The sequence below is a fragment of the Mesoplodon bidens genome, assembly GCF_964165515.1.
Source record: "Mesoplodon bidens genome assembly, chromosome: 5".
In the NCBI taxonomy this organism is placed as follows: Eukaryota; Metazoa; Chordata; class Mammalia; order Artiodactyla; family Ziphiidae; genus Mesoplodon; species Mesoplodon bidens.
In genome coordinates this window covers 100,668,588-100,687,132 of record NC_138161.1, presented here as the reverse complement: position 1 = coordinate 100,687,132, position 18,545 = coordinate 100,668,588, and the positions used below count along the sequence as shown (strand labels likewise).

At 39.0% G+C, this 18,545-nt stretch overlaps 1 protein-coding gene across 4 annotated transcripts in view; it reads right to left on the bottom strand.

Moving 5' to 3' along the window:
- The window catches only part of VPS8 (VPS8 subunit of CORVET complex), a 299,498-nt gene that overhangs the window by 218,277 nt on the left and 62,676 nt on the right, over positions 1-18,545 (bottom strand). For all 4 annotated transcript variants that reach the window (XM_081234582.1, XM_081234581.1, XM_081234583.1 and 1 more), the window contains 5 exons: positions 18,311-18,385; positions 17,140-17,175; positions 16,161-16,251; positions 15,687-15,733; positions 14,392-14,481 (listed from right to left, as the gene is read on the bottom strand). In XM_081234582.1, the coding sequence (XP_081090708.1) occupies positions 14,392-14,481; positions 15,687-15,733; positions 16,161-16,251; positions 17,140-17,175; positions 18,311-18,385 (339 nt within the window). The remainder of the gene's footprint in view (positions 1-14,391; positions 14,482-15,686; positions 15,734-16,160; positions 16,252-17,139; positions 17,176-18,310; positions 18,386-18,545) is intronic.

Genomic DNA, 18,545 nt, shown 5'->3' with positions numbered 1-18,545 from the left:
AGTCAGAAAGAGAAAGACAAATACCGTATGCTAACACATATATACGGAATTTAAAAAAAAAAATGTCATGAAGAACCTAGGGGCAAAACGAGAATAAAGACACAGACCTACTTGAGAATGGACTTGAGGATATGGGGAGGGGGAAGGGTAAGCTGTGACAAAGCGAAAGAGAGGCATAGACATATATACACTACCAAACGTAAGGTAGATAGTTAGTGGGAAGCAGCCGCAGAGCACAGGGAGATCAGCTCGGTGCTTTGTGACCGCCTGGAGGGGTGGGATGGGGAGGGTGGGAGGGAGGGAGATGCATGAGGGAAGGGATGTGGGAACAGATGTATATGTATGACTGATTCACTTTGTTATAAAGCAGAAACTAATTAAAAAAATAAATAAATAAACTTAAAAAAAAAAAAAAAAAAAAAAAAAAAAAAACTACAAATAGAACTACCATATGACCCAGCAATCCCACTACTGGGCATATACCCTGAGAAAACCATAATTCAAAAAGAGACATGTACCAAAATGTTCATAGCAGCCCTATTTACAATAGCCCGGAGATGGAAACAACCTAAGTGTCCATCATCGGATGAATGGATAAAGAAGATGTGGCACATATATACAATGGAATATTACTCAGCCATAAAAAGAAATGAAATTGAGCTATTTGTAATGAGGTGGATAGACCTAGAGTCTGTCATACAGAGTGAAGTAAGTCAGAAAGAGAAAGACAAATACTGTATGCTAACACATATATATGGAATTTAAGAAAAAAAAATGTCATGAAGAACATAGGGGTAAGACAGGAATAAAGACACAGACCTACTAGAGAATGGACTTGAGGATATGGGGAGGGGGAAGGGTAAGCTGTGACAAAGTGAAAGAGCGGCATGGACATATATACACTACCAAACGTAAGGTAGATAGCTAGTGGGAAGCAGCCGCATAGCACAGGGAGATCAGCTCGGTGCTTTGTGACAGCCTGGAGGGGTGGGATAGGGAGGGTGGGAGGGAGACGCAAAAGGGAGGGGATATGGAAACATATGTATATGTATAACTGATTAAATTTGTAAAAAAAAAAAAAAAAAAAGATAGCATTCACCAACAAAACTGTAGGGAAGAATGCTCCAGCGAGAGGCAATAATAGCTTGTGGAAAAGTCCAGATCTAAGCGATGGCATAGAACCTCAAGAAACTGAGACACTGCGACCAGAGCACAGAAAGATAAGACTGTCCTTGGATGAGGAAGGGGCAATGTGCAGGATTCCCGACTTTATTCTAAGGGTCATGGAAAACCACCAAAGGACTTTTAAGCAGGGACGTGAGATTAAAAACTTAAGAATTGTGGCAGGATTACAAATGGTTTTAGTCTTTTTACTTCTGTCACTCATAAAAATAAAAACACAAGTACATTAGAATACATGTGTAGACTTTAATTACTTCTTTGCAAATTTCTGCTACTATATGGCACTTGCCAACTCCAATTCCCTACAGACTTCTTAGCTCTCTTAGCCTAGACTCTCTCACCATCTGCAATTCCAAATTTTTACTCACTTCCTTCTTTCTTTATCAAGGAACCTTTAAATGCCTTGAAAAGAGGACACACAGGAGATTTCCACTTCCAGGAAGATGGAGCAGACATATTTTTCCTTATTCCTCCCACCTGTACAACTAAAAACCCTGAACAGTATATACAACACAAATATAAGACTCTAAAAGGTAGAGAGGAAAAGGTAGACCAACTAGGACCTCAGGATCTGAGGAACGACATAGTGGTTGAGTTCCCTGGTTTCTTTTAACCATATGTCTCAGGTTTGGAGATGAAGAAGCCAGCAACCTGGAAATGCAACAGGAAATATGTCCTGTTGTACACAGTTATATTACCTGCTTCTGTTCTTTTTTAAACATTCAATTTTTTGGATCAGCTATATATTCATATGATTCAAAAATTTTTAAATGTAAAAATGTGTACAGTGAAAAGTCTCCTTCTCACCCTAATGCTATCTGTCTAGTTCCCCCCTGCTCCTTGCCATCCTTCCTGTTTTTAATGCCCACGGGTGCAGACAGAAAAGCCTGAACGAAAGCTTACTCTCTCTAGCTGAAATAACAAAAAAGGAAGAATCTGGTAAAATAAAACCGGTCCCACAGCCACTGTGATGGTTAATTCTATGTATCAACTTGGCTGCACCATGAGGTGCGCAGATATTTGGTCAAACATTATTCCAGTGTGTCTGTGAGGGTGTTTCTGAATGAGATTAACATATGAATCAGTAGACAGAGTAAAGCAGGTTGTCCTCCCCAGTGCTAAAACATCGGCTCTTTGTGGGTCTTGAGTCTGCCAGCTCTCAGACTAGAACTTTATCATCAGCTCTCCTGGTTCTCAGGCCTTCAGACTTCGACTGGAACTACACATCAGCTCTTTTGGGTCTCCATCTTGCCAACTGCAGATCTTGGGACCTCTCAGCCTCCATAGTTGTGTGAGCTAATTCCTTATTTAAAAAAATCAAACAATATATCCCCTATTGGTTCTATTTCTCTGGAGATCCTTGATTGATACACTCACCCATGCCAGCAAAGGCTGAGTTGAAAACCTAGATTTTCACCCCACACAGAATATAACAAGGTACTCCAATCCTCCCTTCCCCGATCAGGGTGGTATCAGAGAAGTCTATAGAAAGTCAGGACTTTCAATCCCAACAAGCCAATAACAAACCCCTTCCTCCTCCCCCATGGAAAGTAGCAATGAAGATCATGTTGGGAGCTGAATTCCTACCTACACCCAAGAGTAATGAGGTCCCACTGGGGAATGGTGTCAGAGGAGGCCTATGAATCAGAACTTTCATCAGCGCCCAATCCAGCAGTAATGAGGCCACTCTCACCACAATGTCAATGGAGGTCACAAGAAAAGCAGCAAGGAGGCACCCCTAGTCTCACTAACTAGCCAGTGAGGTACCAGGGAAGGACTAATAAGGAGCAGGAAGTCCCAGCTCAGTCCAGCAGTGAGGAGGAGCACTCCTCATCAGGTATTAATGGAAGATGAGTAGGGAACCTGGACTTTTACCCAAATTTGGCAGTAATAGAGTGGCACCCCTCCTCTTATCCTGCCAGGGCACTATCAGAAGGAAGCAGTTAAAACAGAAAGCTTAAATAAGATATGGAGTCTCACAATATAAACATCCAGAATGCCAGGTTCTAAAGAAAATCAGAAATTATATCCAGAACCTGGAAGATGTGAACCTGAATTTAAAAATGATAATCAACAGATGCCAGCACTGAGATGACAGAGATGTTAAAATGATCTGACAAAGATTTTTAAAGCAGCCATCATAAAAGTGCTTCAATGAACAATTACAAACAACCTTGGAACAAATGAAAATACAGAAAGTTTCACCCAAGAAATAGAATATATAAAGAAGAACCAAATGGAAATTGTAGAACTGAAAAATATAATAACTGAAAATTTTAAAAACTCAAAGGATGGGCTCAATAGAAGAATACAGGGTTCAGAGGAAAGAATCGGTGAACTGGAAGAAAAAACAACAGAAATTTATAATCAAGGAGAAAAAAAATGACCGACTGAAAAAAAAGTGAACAAAGACTCAGGGACTTGTAGGACTATAAAAAAAGATCTAACATTTGTGATATCAGAGTCTCAGAAGGAGAGAAGAAAGATGGTGGGACTGAAAAAGTACTCAAAGATGTAATGGCTAAAAATGTCCCAAATTTGGCAAAAGACATAAACACACAGATTTATCCAAACAGCATAAATCCAAGAAATCCACACCAAAGATAATTTTCAAAACTTCTGGGCCTCCCTGGTGGCGCAGTGGTTGGGAGTCCGCCTGCCGATGCAGGGGATACGGGTTCGTGCCCCGGTCTGGGAGGATCCCATATGCCGCGGAGCGGCTGGGCCCGTGAGCCATGGCCGCTGAGCCTGCGCGTCCGGAGCCTGTGCCCCGCAACGGGAGAGGCCACAACAGTGAGAGGCCCGCGTACCGCAAAAAAAAAAAAAAAAAAAAAACTTCTGAAAACTAAAGACAAAAAAAAAAATCTTAAAAGTGGCATAAAAAAGACCACACCTCGGAATTCCCTGGCAGTCCAGTGGTTAGGACTCTGCACTTTCAGTTCTGAGGCCTAGGTTTGATCCCACACCTTGGCGATACAGGGAAAAAATAATTTGAATGACGGGGTTTCTCAACAGAAATCATGGAGGCCAGAGGAGGTAGCATGATTTTTTCAAGTGCTGAAAGAAAATAACTGTCAACCCAGAATCCGAAATCTAGTGAAATATTCTTAAGGAATGAAGGGAAAATCAAGACATTCTCAGATGAAGAAGACTTTGCTGCCAGCAAAATTACTCCAAAAGAATGGCTAATTAAAGTTCTGTAAACAGAAAGGGAACGGTAAAGCAAGGTACCTTGGTACATCAGGAAAGAAGAAAGAACATGGCAAGCAAAAACAAGGGTAAATAAAATAGACAGTCCTTCTCTTGAGTTTTCTTACTTATGTTTTATGGTTGAAGCAAAAATTATACTGTGTGATGTGGTTCTAAATGAATGTAGAGGAAATATTTAAGACAATATATTATAAAGAGGAAAGGGTAAATGGATATAAAGGCAGGTAAGGTTTATACACTACTTCAATTGGAATGTATATATAATACCTAGAGCAACCGCCATAAAAATCTATACAAAAAGATTCACTCAAATATACTACAGATAAATCAAAATGAAACTCTAAAGAATTTTCAAGTGACTCACAATAAGGCAGGAAAAAAGAAAACAGAGAAGCGAAAAATTGAGAGAAGAAACAAAACAAAAAATGACAGACTTAAACCCTAACATATGGACAGTTACATTAAATGTAAATGGTCTAAATATACCAATTAAAAGAGGTTGGCAAAATGGATTCAAGAAGTCTACAAAAAAAACTCACTTCAAATTTAACAATATAGGCAGGTTGAAAATAAACTGATAGAAAAAGACATATGATGCAAACATCAATCAAAAGAAAGCAGGAATGGCTACATTAATATTAGATAAAATAAACTTTGGAGCAAAGAACACTGCCATAAACCAACAGAGACATTATAATGATAAAAGGGTCAATCCACCAAGAAAACAGCAATCCTAAATGTGTATGCACCAAATAACAGCGCTGCAAAGTAAATGAAGCAAGAATTGATAGAAGTGAAAAGATAAACAGACAAATCCACAGTCCTGCTAGAGACTTCAACACGTAGTCTCAAAAACTGACAGAACTAGATAGAAAATTAACAAGGATATAGACAAACTCAGTAACACCATCAACCATCAAAATACCCAAATGATTTTTTTTTTTTTTTTTTGCGGTACACGGGCCTCTCACTGTTGTGGCCTCTCCCGTTGTGGAGCACAGCCTCCGGACGTGCAGGCTTAGCAGCCATGGCTCACAGGCCCAGCCACTCCACGGCATGTGGGATCTTCCCAGACCGGGGCACGAACCCGTGTCCTCTGCATCGGCAGGTGGACTCTCAACCACTGCGCCACCAGGGAAGCCCCCAAATGATATTTTTAGAACACTCCAACCAACAACAGCAGAAAGCAAATTCTTTTCAAGTGCCCACTGAACATATTCCAAGATAAATGACATCTAGGGTCATTAAAAAAACTTCAGCAAATCTGAAAGTACTGAAACCATACAGCATGTGTTCTCCAACCACAACTGAATCAAACTAGAAATCACAACCAGAAAGATAACAATAAAATCTGCAAACAGTTGAAAACTAAGCAACACATTTCTAAATAACCCATGAATCAATGAGGAAGTCACAACAGAAATTTTAAAATACATTCAACTGAATGAAAATGAAAATACAGCACATCTAAACTTGTAGGACACAGCTAATAGTCATGCTGAAAGGAAATTTACAGCACTAAATACATACATTAGAAAACAGAAAAAGTCTCAAATCAACCTAAGCTCTCATTTCAAAAACTTAGAAAAAGAAGAACAACATAAATACAAAGCAAACAAAAGGAAGAACATAAGGAGCAGACATCAATGAAACTGAAAACAAAAAAGCAATAGAGAATGTCAGTAAAACAAAGAGCCAGTTAATTGAAAAAAGAGAGTAAAACTGAGGAAACTCTACCAAGACTGACAAAGAATAAGAAGTAGACACAATTACCAACATAAGGAATGAAGCAGGGGATATCACAACAGACCCTGTAGATATCAAAAGGATAATAAGGGAATACCATGAACAACACTACACACATAAATTTCACAGCTTAGATGAAATGGATCAATTCCTCAAAAAAACAGTATCACAGCTCACTCAATATGAAATAGAGCACTTGAATACCCCTCTAATTATTAAAGAAAGTGAATGCATAATTTTAAAACTCCCCCCCAATCTCTATGCTCAGATGGTTTCACTGAAGAATTACATCAAACGTTTAAAGAACTGATACCCATTCTATGTAATCTCTTCCAGAAAACAGGAGAGAACACTTACCAACTAATTTTGTAGAGTATTACTAACACCAAAATCTGAAAAGACATTACAAAAAGAGAAAACTACAGACCCAAATCCCTCATGAATAAAGATGCAAAAATCCTTAACAAAATATTAGCATATATAATTCATCAATATATAAAAAGAATTACACATCCTGACCAGTGAGGTTCATTCCACGGATGCAAGGCTGGATCAAACCAGGGTTTTATCAATTTTGAACATTTAAAATCATAAACAAAACATTAGTCGAAGTCGAATCTATTTCCTTATTTAAGCCTTCCTTTCCAGAATCTGATTATGAAGAGACAAGCCTGACTGTCCAGTGGATGACCCCTGGTGGCAATCTCCTAGATGCCTGAAAATGAGCTAGGTAGGATCAATAGCTCCCCATCTTCCCAGTGGTAAGGGCTAAGCACTGACTCAACTTCCCACAGGATCTGTGGTCAGTTAGGCAGCTGACATTCCCGGGACTAGTATACAACCACCTTGAGCAGTTGATGCCCAAGCTCAGATGATCCCCACTTAACTCATTTGGAAGGCTGCTCTCACAAGAGCCCTAAAGAAAAAGAGAATGGAAAAAGACCAGTCCTTCTACTGAAGCAAAACCCTCAGTCCATCCAGCCAGACCTGGTCTACATATGCCAACCTATGGGATATTACAAGATCAAGGGCCTAGCCCTCCTGCCTTTAAGTTCAGCCTATACTGTGTGCTGCTTGCTTATCTGACTGTCTTTCAACACAGACACAGTAAGCAACATCTGCTTTAAGAAGATTCCTCTCAGTCTCAAAAGCTTACAAGGCCACCCTTGAGAAATGGATGAATTTTTGGTCTCCAGAATCCAAAAAAAGTAAATATTTCTCTAATCTCTTCCTCAATGTACAGCCCTATAAGTGACCAAAGAAGACTGTTTCTCTTGTTAGGTATCTGTGTACATTTAAGATTAATTAAAGAAGACAATGTGGATATGTGAATAAAACTCTGAGCTAACAGAAAACCTAAATATTTAAGTGTGTCAATTGTCTGAGCGACTGAATAGATCATTTTATTGCATTGTGACTGTCTTACCATCTGTCAACTGAAGACATAATCTCTGCCTTTCCCTATTTCATAGGGATGATGTGAAAAGAAATGAGATAGCAGATGTAGATTCCTTCACTTTCTGGAGCAATATAATTCTCATAATTTATATTCTAAAAATCAATCAGGCAATGAAAACCACATTGTTTGATAATGATTCAAAATCCTAACAAAGCCTAGAATGTACATGTACAGCAAAGTAGATAAACATACCTGAACACACACACACACACACACACACACACACATACCTCAGAAAGACAGACAGATAGATCAATCAATCGATCCCTGTGGGCTCTCAGAGCTAAGCAGCTGGTATTGTAGTATTAGTACACAAACAGAACACCGTGAGCAGCTATATAGATATAGATAGCTCTCTGTATGTATATATATGTATATGTATTTTTCCTTTTTTTTTCTTTTCAGGTATGATGATAAAATAATCTTCTAGGAAAAATCTGACTCCCCAGAACCAGCATTTTTAAACAAGCCTCAGGGATAAAGCAGTATGCTGGACACCAACACTGTTTTTCTTTCTTCAAAGCATCTCAGGGAAGCATGAGTTAGACAAGGAAAGCTCTACAGCCTCACCCTACATTCAGCTTTCAGTCTCTGTCCATTCTTTGGCATGAACTCTTAATACAAAAATATATGCCAACAGCTGCTATAACAATGGCCTTGAATGTTCTCCCTGTCATGGAAATGTAAAATGAACCCGGAAAGAGAGCTTGGTAACAATGTAAGGCTTCACTCTGAAGATATTTTAAAATTACAAAATTTTTTCAAATCTTTTTGGCCTTATTGATATTTTTAAATGCCTCCGATTTATTATACCTCTACTTTGTTTCATAAACAAACAAAGATAAATGTAGCAAGATAAAATAACCCAAAATACACGAAAATGCTTCCACAGTTCATTGGGCAACTTTAGAGTTGGAGAACACTGCTAGCAGGGAACTTGGATACCAGAGAAGCCAAAGGGACAGACTGTTTCCAGAGTCGTTAACTGTGTTGAATACTACTGAGGACCAATAAGATGAGGAATAAAAGGGCCCACAGAATTCACAGACACGGAACGAGAGGGAGGTGAGGAGATGGATACAGCGCATAACATGTGTGTCTCCGTTAAGACTGTACAAACAAGAGGCATAAGACTATGGGAGATGGTGCGGGGCAAAGAAGGGATTTGTTTGCTGTTTGACTTTGTTTTGGGGATGGGAAAGACAGCCCAAAGAAAAGGCAAGGTTCAAGATGAGGCAGAGAACACTTTAATTTTTTTTAATCTTACTAGCTAGTGTACAAATAAATTATAATTATAGGTTCAAATCTTTTGTTAGATAAATAAAAGCCACAGCCTGTCAAAAACATCATGAGATCCAAAAGTTATCTTCTGTAGTTAAGACAGGGCAAAATATTGATTGATCTTTGGAGGAAAGCAGAAATACTGAATGGCATTATATATTCTGACTCTAAGGAAAAGGTGAGACTCCTCCTCAAAGGTAGAGATTAAAACTGAGACAGCAGGCATGAGTGCCACCTGCTGGTAAAATGTAAATGCTCAGTATTTGGCCTGAGTTAGAAACCAGTCTCAGGAATTGGAACTAATTGGATTAGAGGTTACCTGTTTCCAATGAGAGTTTCTCCATAATGATACAGAATTCTCAGACCTTCCCACCCAGCAAAACAAAGTCTTTTAAAAAACACTCCTGGGGCTTCCCTGGTGGTGCAGTGGTTGAGAGTCCGCCTGCCGATGCAGGGGACACGGGTTCGTGCCCTGGTCTGGGAAGGTCCCACATGCCGCGGAGCGGCTGGGCCCGTGAGCCATGGCCGCTGAGCCTGCGCGTCTGGAGCCTGTGCTCCACAACGGGAGAGGCCACAACAGTGAGAGGCCCGCGTACCTCAAATAAATAAATAAATAATAAATTAATTAATTAATTTTAAAACACTCCTGATTAGTTGGTCATCATCCCTTTACTTCAGTACATTCAACAGTAGGAGGCACACAAGTCCAAGACTTGTTACATCATCACTAGGTCATTTTAAACTGAAATAGACTTTCTCCTGATTTCTACCCACTTACATTAGCCTTCCCTCTGCTGCAATACAATAAATCTCCATATGACAGTCCTTCACCATCTGAAAGCAGCCGTGTCTCCACTTACTTTCTCCTCAGATTAAACAACCCCAGTATTTTTTTTAACTGCTGTTTTTAAAACCTCCCACCATCCCAGTTGTGGGATGTAGGTCAGTCTGTCAACAGTCCATAAAATATCTTAGAGTTTTTATTTTCAACACATAGGCCAGTGGTGCCATCACTTTCTTCTATCTGGACCTTAACACACAATTGGCTCACACTAAGTTTGTGGTCAACTAAAATCCTGTCCAGGTAGATTTTCCCAATCCAGTATGCATGCAACTTAATTATTTGAATCTAGTGCAAGTCGTTTACCCTTGTTAAATTTAATCTCATAACAATTTTGATTGCACTTTGTCAGGATCATTTGGGACCCTGAATTCTTGGTGCCATCTAAATTCGACAAGCCACTCCATAAATCTTCATCCAAGTCAATGATAAAAACTTGGATATGAAAGATCCCTAGAAAGTAATTAATACTAAGCCACCAAGAATACTCTCGGGTAGGGATGTTCATCATCTTCAAATCTACTTACTATTTACTAATCTATTTCAGCAATGAGGATAATGGAAAACTAAGACAAATTCTTTAACAAAATCAAGATGTTATGTAATAAGCACTGCATGAATATAGTGTCCGGGGACTTCCCTGGTGGTGCAGCGGTTAAGAATCCACCTGCCAATGCAGGGGACATGGGTTCGATCTCTGGTCTGGGAAGATCACACATGCCACGGAGCAACTAAGCCTGTGCACCACAACTACTCAGCCTGCGCTCTACAGCCCACGAGCCACAACTACTGAGCCTGTGTGCCACAACTACTGAAGCCTGCGCACCTAGAGCCTCTGCTCCGCAACAAAGAAAAGCCACCGCAATGAGAAGCCTGCGCACTGCAATGAAGCATAGCCCCCACTCACTGCAACTAGAGAAAGCCTGTGCACAGCAACGAAGACCCAATGCAGCCAAAAAATTAATTAATTAAAAAGAAGAATATAGTGTCTTCACATTCCTGCCAAAAATGCAGTTTATGAGTTTAGCAAGGTTGTTTTTAGGTGAACTCATGGAAAATTGCTCATAAACCACACTGGGGTTATCAGTGGGTAGTTTCCTATGTCCACTCTTCTTTTTAAAAAATTACACTTTAAGAGTTAACCTATTTAATTATTTTATGACTGTTTTATGATTAAATATTTATGACCTAACACTTAAAACAGCAGATTTATGGTGACTTGTGCATGTATTTCACTCATCCTAATGGGCTGAAGATCACCTTTTCCAAAAGCAAACAGTCCTCCTGAGTGAAATAAACTGTGTCTCCTCTGCTTAGGCATCCATGCTTAAGTGAGTGTGCCTTAATTGAATACTGATCCAAAGTTACTTACAAATTTTTAATGATAGCTCAGATCATTCAAACAGGATCCCAGGTTATAATTCCACTGTGTCTTGAGATTTGAACAATCATGATGTAACTATATGAAATATATCCTGGGCTTCAACTTTTTTCTTTAATATATTTATCTGGACTTTTTCATTTTATTTTTTTTAAGATTTTCTTTCTTTCTTTCTTTCTTTCTTTTTTGATGTGGACCATCCCCAAAGTCTTCATTGAATTTGTCACAACCCTGCCTCCACTCTATGCCCTGGCCTTCCTACCACAAGGCATACGGTATCCTAGTTCCCTGACTAGGCATCGAATCCGCAACCCCCTGCATTGGATGGTGAAGTCCCAACCACTGGACCACCCTGCATTGGATGGCGAAGTCCCTGGACTTTTCCATTTTAAAGACCATGCTCTGTGCTCATGAAAAAGGAAGCAAAACAAGCAGTGTTGCTCTAGAGTAGAGTGTAGAAGTCCAGATGTGGACTCTGAAGCCCAAGTGCCTGGATTCTAATCCCAGCTCTATCATTCACTAGCTATGTGACCTGCAACAGGCAATTCAACCTCTCTGTGCCTCAGTCTCATTGATAAATGTGAATAATGACAGTGCCTACCTGATAGAGTTATAGGAATTAAATGAGCTAACAAGTGTGAAGGGTTTGTAACAGTGCCTGCCACACAGTAAGCACTAAAGACTTCAGATGTTTGCTATTATTATCATTCTTGATCACCTATTAACAGCACCCCTTCTCACTCATCCTTTCCCTGCACTTGCTCTGAAAATAACAATATAGTACAGTGGTTAGTTAAGAGCTGGGCTCTGAAGTCAGAAAAACCTGGATTGGAGTTCTGTCCTCACTCTTTATCAGCACTACTACCTTGGGAAGCCACTTAACCTCTCTCAGCCTAAATTTCCTCATCAATAAAATGAGGATAAAAACAGTATCTACTTCGTGGTGCTGTTGTGAGAATTAAACAAAAATGAATGTCTCACCCTTCACGTAGCACTTGGCACATAATATACGTATTCAGTGAATCTTTGCCAAAAGCCCTCCTTCGTGCCCCTTAGCATTTTGGTCGGCACAGTGTGCACCAGACCAGTCTCTTTTCTGACAGTCGTATAGATTCTTGATGCTTTTGGCAAATATCTTTGGTTATCTGCCTCTATCCAACTCTGGTAACTGTTCTGTGTTTTGTAGACAGATACTTCTCTCAACATTCCTCCCCATTTCCTTTCTCTTTGAATTGTTTGTGGTTATTACATCAGAATTTAAGAATTTCCTGTTCTTTGTGAACCTATTATTATTTTGGAGGCTATAACCATGAGACTGTGCCCATATTTTTTTCCCTAAAATATCTTCTTTCTAAAACACAGGATTCACGAGTGTTATTTTTTCATCATTATTACAAACTTTAAAATAAATGATAATTTTCCTATCGATAATCTATCCCTTCTATTTCCCCAATCATTGGGAAAAAGTAAATTCAGGATAATGGTTCCCACCATCGTTTCCTTGACCACCTATGAGACTAAATGATTAATAAATCAAAAATGTTATCAGATACTCTTTTTAGCAGAAATAAAACCTCTGACAAATACCTAGATGGTTAAAGAACACATTACTACTACAGTTTGTTTCTCAGTAAATTTTACAATCTCATGCTGAGATTCTTTCATATCTCTCCATCAGAATATCACTTTTGTTCCTTTCTTATTTTATAGCTCTCTACCATATTCTTCCCCCAGCAAGGTGGTTTCCATCTTATGTGTACATGTGCACACGCACACACACACACCCCTCTTTAGCCCCTCCTAGCATTCCCTATTGGATGTTTCTTTTCAACAAAGTACATCTTCCAACGACCAGAGTTCTTACATGAGTACCATCCTACCACCTCTTGGTAACAGATACCTTCTGGTTAAAATACTAAGTTTTCTTTTCTATATATACTGCATTGATATACAAAATCATATATATACAAGGTACTGTTCCCAAACAGTTTTGTCCCCAAATGCCTTCTTTCTGCCATATGTTTTCCTCTCCTAAGTTATCTATTTTTATAATCTTATATAGGCTTCTTTCTCTTCTTTACTGACAAATGTAATAAGCCTCTAGCCAAAAGGCAATGCAAGTTACTCTGCCAGAAGCCCACTACTGCGGCATTAAAGAGTACAGTTCAGGAAACCAAATCCTGTTTTGATACCCTCCAACTGTTAACTGCCGCATCTATCCTTGTCTTCCAAAGTTAAGAGCAGCAAACGGAGACATAAAAAAGATATGAGCTGTGTCTGCTCCTCAGAACTCCAAAACCCTAGATTTCTTTTAAACGTTTCCATTAATGTACACAAGAAAAGTTATTTTGACTAGATTGTCAACTTTAAGATAGCAAGGACTACTTATCTTTTACATACTACCGCCCAGTGCCTAGTACATGTTAGACCAGAGGCTGCATCCTTTGACCCATGGGCCAAGTCCTCCCACAGCCTGTTTCTGAATGGCTCACAGCTAAGAATGGTTTTTACATTTTTAAAGGGTTGTTTAAAAACAAACAAATAAAAAATCACTCAGAGGAATATGTGACCGAGACCAAATATACCCCACAAAGCCTATATTTCCATCTAGCCCTTCTCAGAAAATGTTTGCTGACCCCCGTATCAGACCCTCAAATGTTTGTTAAAAGAGGAGGCAGGGGGAGGGGAGGGAAGCCCTCAGAATGGGAAAGAAGACACAGATTTGCAACAAATATATTTTGAGATCAGTGCAAATGGTGAAACTCTCGTAATAAGCACCGTGCAGGTCTTTAAGTCATTCCTTGACTTCCATTTTCACTGAGTTTCAAGAGAAACTAAAGGTCATTCATCAGTATATTTAAGAGATCATAATTTTTTTTTTGCAACGTATCTAACCTTGAATCACAGGTGCTCCTAGGAGAACTAAATTTAAACCTTGGTAGTACACTTCTTCTCCAACTAGCCTAGTTAACGTAAGTGTTAGTCATCAGCAAGGTGTAAGGTGTCAATTCTCAGTTATGTGCCCTTATACATACATCCTTTCCTTCCATGCAGCACCAAGTGCCTAAGCACTAACAACCCACAACATTTTACTCACCTGTTCCCATGTGTCTGTACACCTGTTACCTCAAAATTCAATCACTGAGAATGCTCCACAAACCCTGTAATAAAGCTCTGAACACTGAAAAATGTTTAACCAAAACATGAAAGTCCCATTCTCATATAATATCAGAGCAGTAATAGTAGACCTATTCATAGCAATGTCTATTAGAAGCACTTGCAAAGGTGTACCTGAAAATGCTGTTCCATCACTTGGATTTTTCCCTGGTCTGGGCACTTTTTTAGAGCTCGATCTGCATAATGGAACAGGATTTCCACCATCTGTAAGGAAAACGGCTTTGTATATAAATTAAAGTATATCTCTAAAGTTTTTCAATACTTAATATATGTGATCTTCTTAAATAATACAGAACCAGGCTTTGCTATTATATTAAAAAGACAATTTAAAATTTTAGTGACTTTATTTCTCAGTTTTTTTAACCCCAGCCTAATTTCTTTCAGCCTCAGGGTTAGTACCAACTTGCTAATCTTTCCTAATAAATACCTCCAGGTTCCAGACCTCATTAGTATATATATTGCTCAGGAACTAAAAAGTTGAAGTTTAGCTCTTCAGTTATCCTCTGCATATGTCTTTCCCTAAAGAACACAGACAGCCAATACTTTTTTACCGGATACTGAGAAAATCAGTTGTAAGTCTCAGGATTGACCAATTTCTGTGTATGTTTTCTAAATATTTATACTAATTTGGAATCTAATTTTTACCAATGCATTTGCACAATAAAAAGGGGGAGGAATGACTATAGTAAATGAATTCAAGCAAGTCTAGACTAGGAAAACAAAGCTAATGTTAAATATTAACATTAACCATATTAATACTAATTAATAATAATAATAAACATCAGGCTTCTCTGCTCCCTCAGGCAACACGAACACTTGCACATATAGGATTTCTCATTATTACTAATCAGTTTATAAAGACCAACAAATGTCAACTTTCTGTGGACTATAATTAGGTTCAGAGATAACCCAGATCCCTGGGTTTTTTACTCCTCCTACTGTCTGCTGTCTTTTAGCTATTTTACTATTTATAATTTTCATAAGAGAGTGAGCAAGGGAAAAAAGAAAGGGTGATAAGAAGGAATTTAAAAAGCACTCAAGATAACACCAAGGAATTACAATCTGACTTGTTTTCTTTTTTTTTTTTTTTTGTGCGGTACGTGGGCCTCTCACTGCTCTGGCCTCTCCCGTTGCAGAGCAGTCTCCGGACGCGCAGGTTCAGTGGCCATGGCTCATGGGCCCAGCCGCTCCGCGGCATGTGGGATCTTCCTGGACTGGGGCACGAACCCGTGTCCCCTGCATCGGCAGGCGGACTCTCAACCACTGCGCCACCTGGGAAGCCCTGACTTGTTTTCTTAATACACTCTCTTCTTAACTGTAGTTATTTACCTAATCATGCCCAAGATTATTAGCAAATACCAAAGGCAATCTGCACTGTATCCCAGTAAAGACCCTATTAAAATACTCACCCGATCTGCAACAACAGCCTTTCTCTTACTGGCATCCCCTGATAATCCTGCAGAGAAGCAAAATCCAGCATAAATACAAAGTTAATCCATATCTTCAGGAGTGAAACTGCTCTGGTCTTGTACTGATAACCTATGCTAACAGTAGATATAACAATCCTTAGGTATCAAAATGTTGGATAATATGCCATAACAGGAACACCTCCCATCTATTGGACCAGATAGCTTATCAATGTACTTCCCTTTTGTTCTAATAATAAATTTTCCTTATGAAATGAATTTTAAAAGTGACATTTAAAATTCTATATCCTGTATTTGTCATTAACCTTTTTCACTGTAAGTCTGTAAGGTTTGATAACATCTTGCTTATAAAACACTTGAACACTAAGTCAAAAGTGTTCTGTAAGTGATTAGTATTATTCATTTTCTCTGCTCCAGAAAAACAACACCTACTACACCAGTGTTCTGTTAACTTACCCACTACTGCTTTTGCTTTTCCTTCATGGAAAGACCATGCAAGAGCCAAGGCTTCTGTAAGACAGTCTTGTTTCAGGAGGTGATCCACTCTCTAAAATGAATAAATGAGAGAAGACAGACCCCTTTGTCTGACCAATCACCAGTCAAAATTCCTATTCTACCTAGTATCTTTCCAGAAGTTGCTGCTTAGTATCTAAAATTATTCCAATAACCATGTGAATATCTTATTTCCAAGAAAAACAACTTCTTAAAGCACTGGATAGTACAGTGACTGTATAGGCGAGTATAAGCAGCCACAAGGCCTAAATATGAAAAGAGGAAACAGCTAGACTGTCACTGTAGCAGAAACAGCTAGTTATCACAACATCCATTCACTCCCTCCTCTTTCGTAACAAATCCCAAGTTTATTTGAGACAGCAATAAACCAGCTAAAGGACATTTCTAAGACTCCCTTGTAGCCACTTGGGGCCATGTGACTAAGTTCTGGCCAATGATAAGTGGAAGTGCTATCTGGACCTTTCTGGGATGTCACCTTAAAAGGCCGGGGCCAGCCTTCCCTTCTCTTCCCTCCTTCCTGGAATGTGGATTTAAAAGCTGGAACTCCAGCAGTCATATTAGAACATGAAATGATCCTGAGACTAGAATCCACACACAAGGATGGGACAATAGGGTAGTATGCCAAAGACCATGGAGTTGCCATACTAGCCACAGACTGCCTACCTCCAGATTGCTTTTATATGAGAGAGAGTTCTTTTACACCACTGGTATTTTGAATTTTCTGATATATGCAGCCAAACCTTAACATTAGTTATAGTCAGTTTTATCAAATCAAGTATATGATAGTTACAATGGTTTTGATGTACACTTCTGAAATTAAAAAGCACAAATCCAAACACTCTTTTTCTGCAAAGTCAGAGCAAAAAACGTTAAGATGCTCTCAATTCAATAGCACTAACATATAAAATTACTTTGAACTCACCTCTCTCCAGCTCCTCAGCATCATCACATAAACAGACTGGAAAACAAAGAGATGGAAATTAAAATTATCATCTTTAACAGACTTGTTTGAGAGACACATTTGTCTCAGTCCTACATCTCATTTTACATCTCTTTAAGTAAAAACATTTCATACTACAGTTAAAAGTATTTACTAAAGGGTCTTCAACGGCCCACGTTAAAGAGTAAATCAAACATTTAAAGGTCAATAAGTCTACAGTCCAAGAAGGAGTTAATTCCACGGGCAAGGAAGAAGGAAAGTCCAATCTCCCAACATGTTTCTCCGTGCTAAGTTTTTTTTTTAATTTATTTAATTTATTTATTTATTTTTGGCTGCACTGGGTCTTCGTTGCTGCGCACGGGCTTTCTCTAGTCGTGGAGAGCAGGGGATACTCTTCGTTGCGGTGTGTGGGCTTCTCATTGTGGTGGCTTCTCTTGTTGCAGAGCACAGGCTCTAGAGTGCAGGCTCAGTAGTTGTGGCACACGGGCTCAGTAGTTGTGGCTCACGGGCTCTAGAGCGCAGGCTCAGTAGTTGTGGCGCATGGGCTTAGTTGCTCTGTGGCATGTGGGATCTTCCTGGACCAGGGCTCAAATCCGTGTCCCCTACATTGGCAGGCAGATTCTTAAACCATTGTGCCACCAAGGAAGCCCTCCATGTTAAGTTTAAAAAAAAAAAACCCACAGGAACAAATTGACATACAAAAAGTTCCTATTCTAAGTTAAATGTCTCAATGCATTTTAATATACCCTAAGATGATCTAAGCTAAAGGACATCTTAATTACATGTCAAATACTAATGATAAGGTATCTTCCTGGTCATGAAAACATAAATGTGAAGGAACATTATGAAAGTATCCCTCTGAACAAAGAAAACCAGAACCTAAACAAAAGTAAAAATACAGTATGTCTAAAAGTAGAGGAAATAATTAGTTGTAAAGCACAGAGAACTATATTCAACATCTTATAATAACCTATAATAAAATAAAGGGGCAATCTTAAAAATTTAATTAAAAAATCATCTAACCCCTAAAAGTTTTCAATTACTGCTAATCAGTATTCATTCTGTAATGCACTGCCCTCTTTACCAGCAACCTCCTTCAGCCCCTACTATCCTGATACAAATGCACACCAAGTCACAGAGTGGAAGAACTTACTTTTGTCCCCAAATAAAAGATCTGACCACCATAGCTGCTGATGGATTGATAACAAGCCTTCTCTCCAACCAAAGCCTAAAAAGAAAAATTTAAAGGTAAAAATTACATGCATTAGGAGTCTCAAGTTTTAAAGAATGTGGATTACAGAGACAACATGGCTTCATCCCATAAGTGAGTGGGGGAAAAAAAATGTCAGTCAAGTGCCAGCCTGTCAGTGGAAGTGGCATAAAGGCAA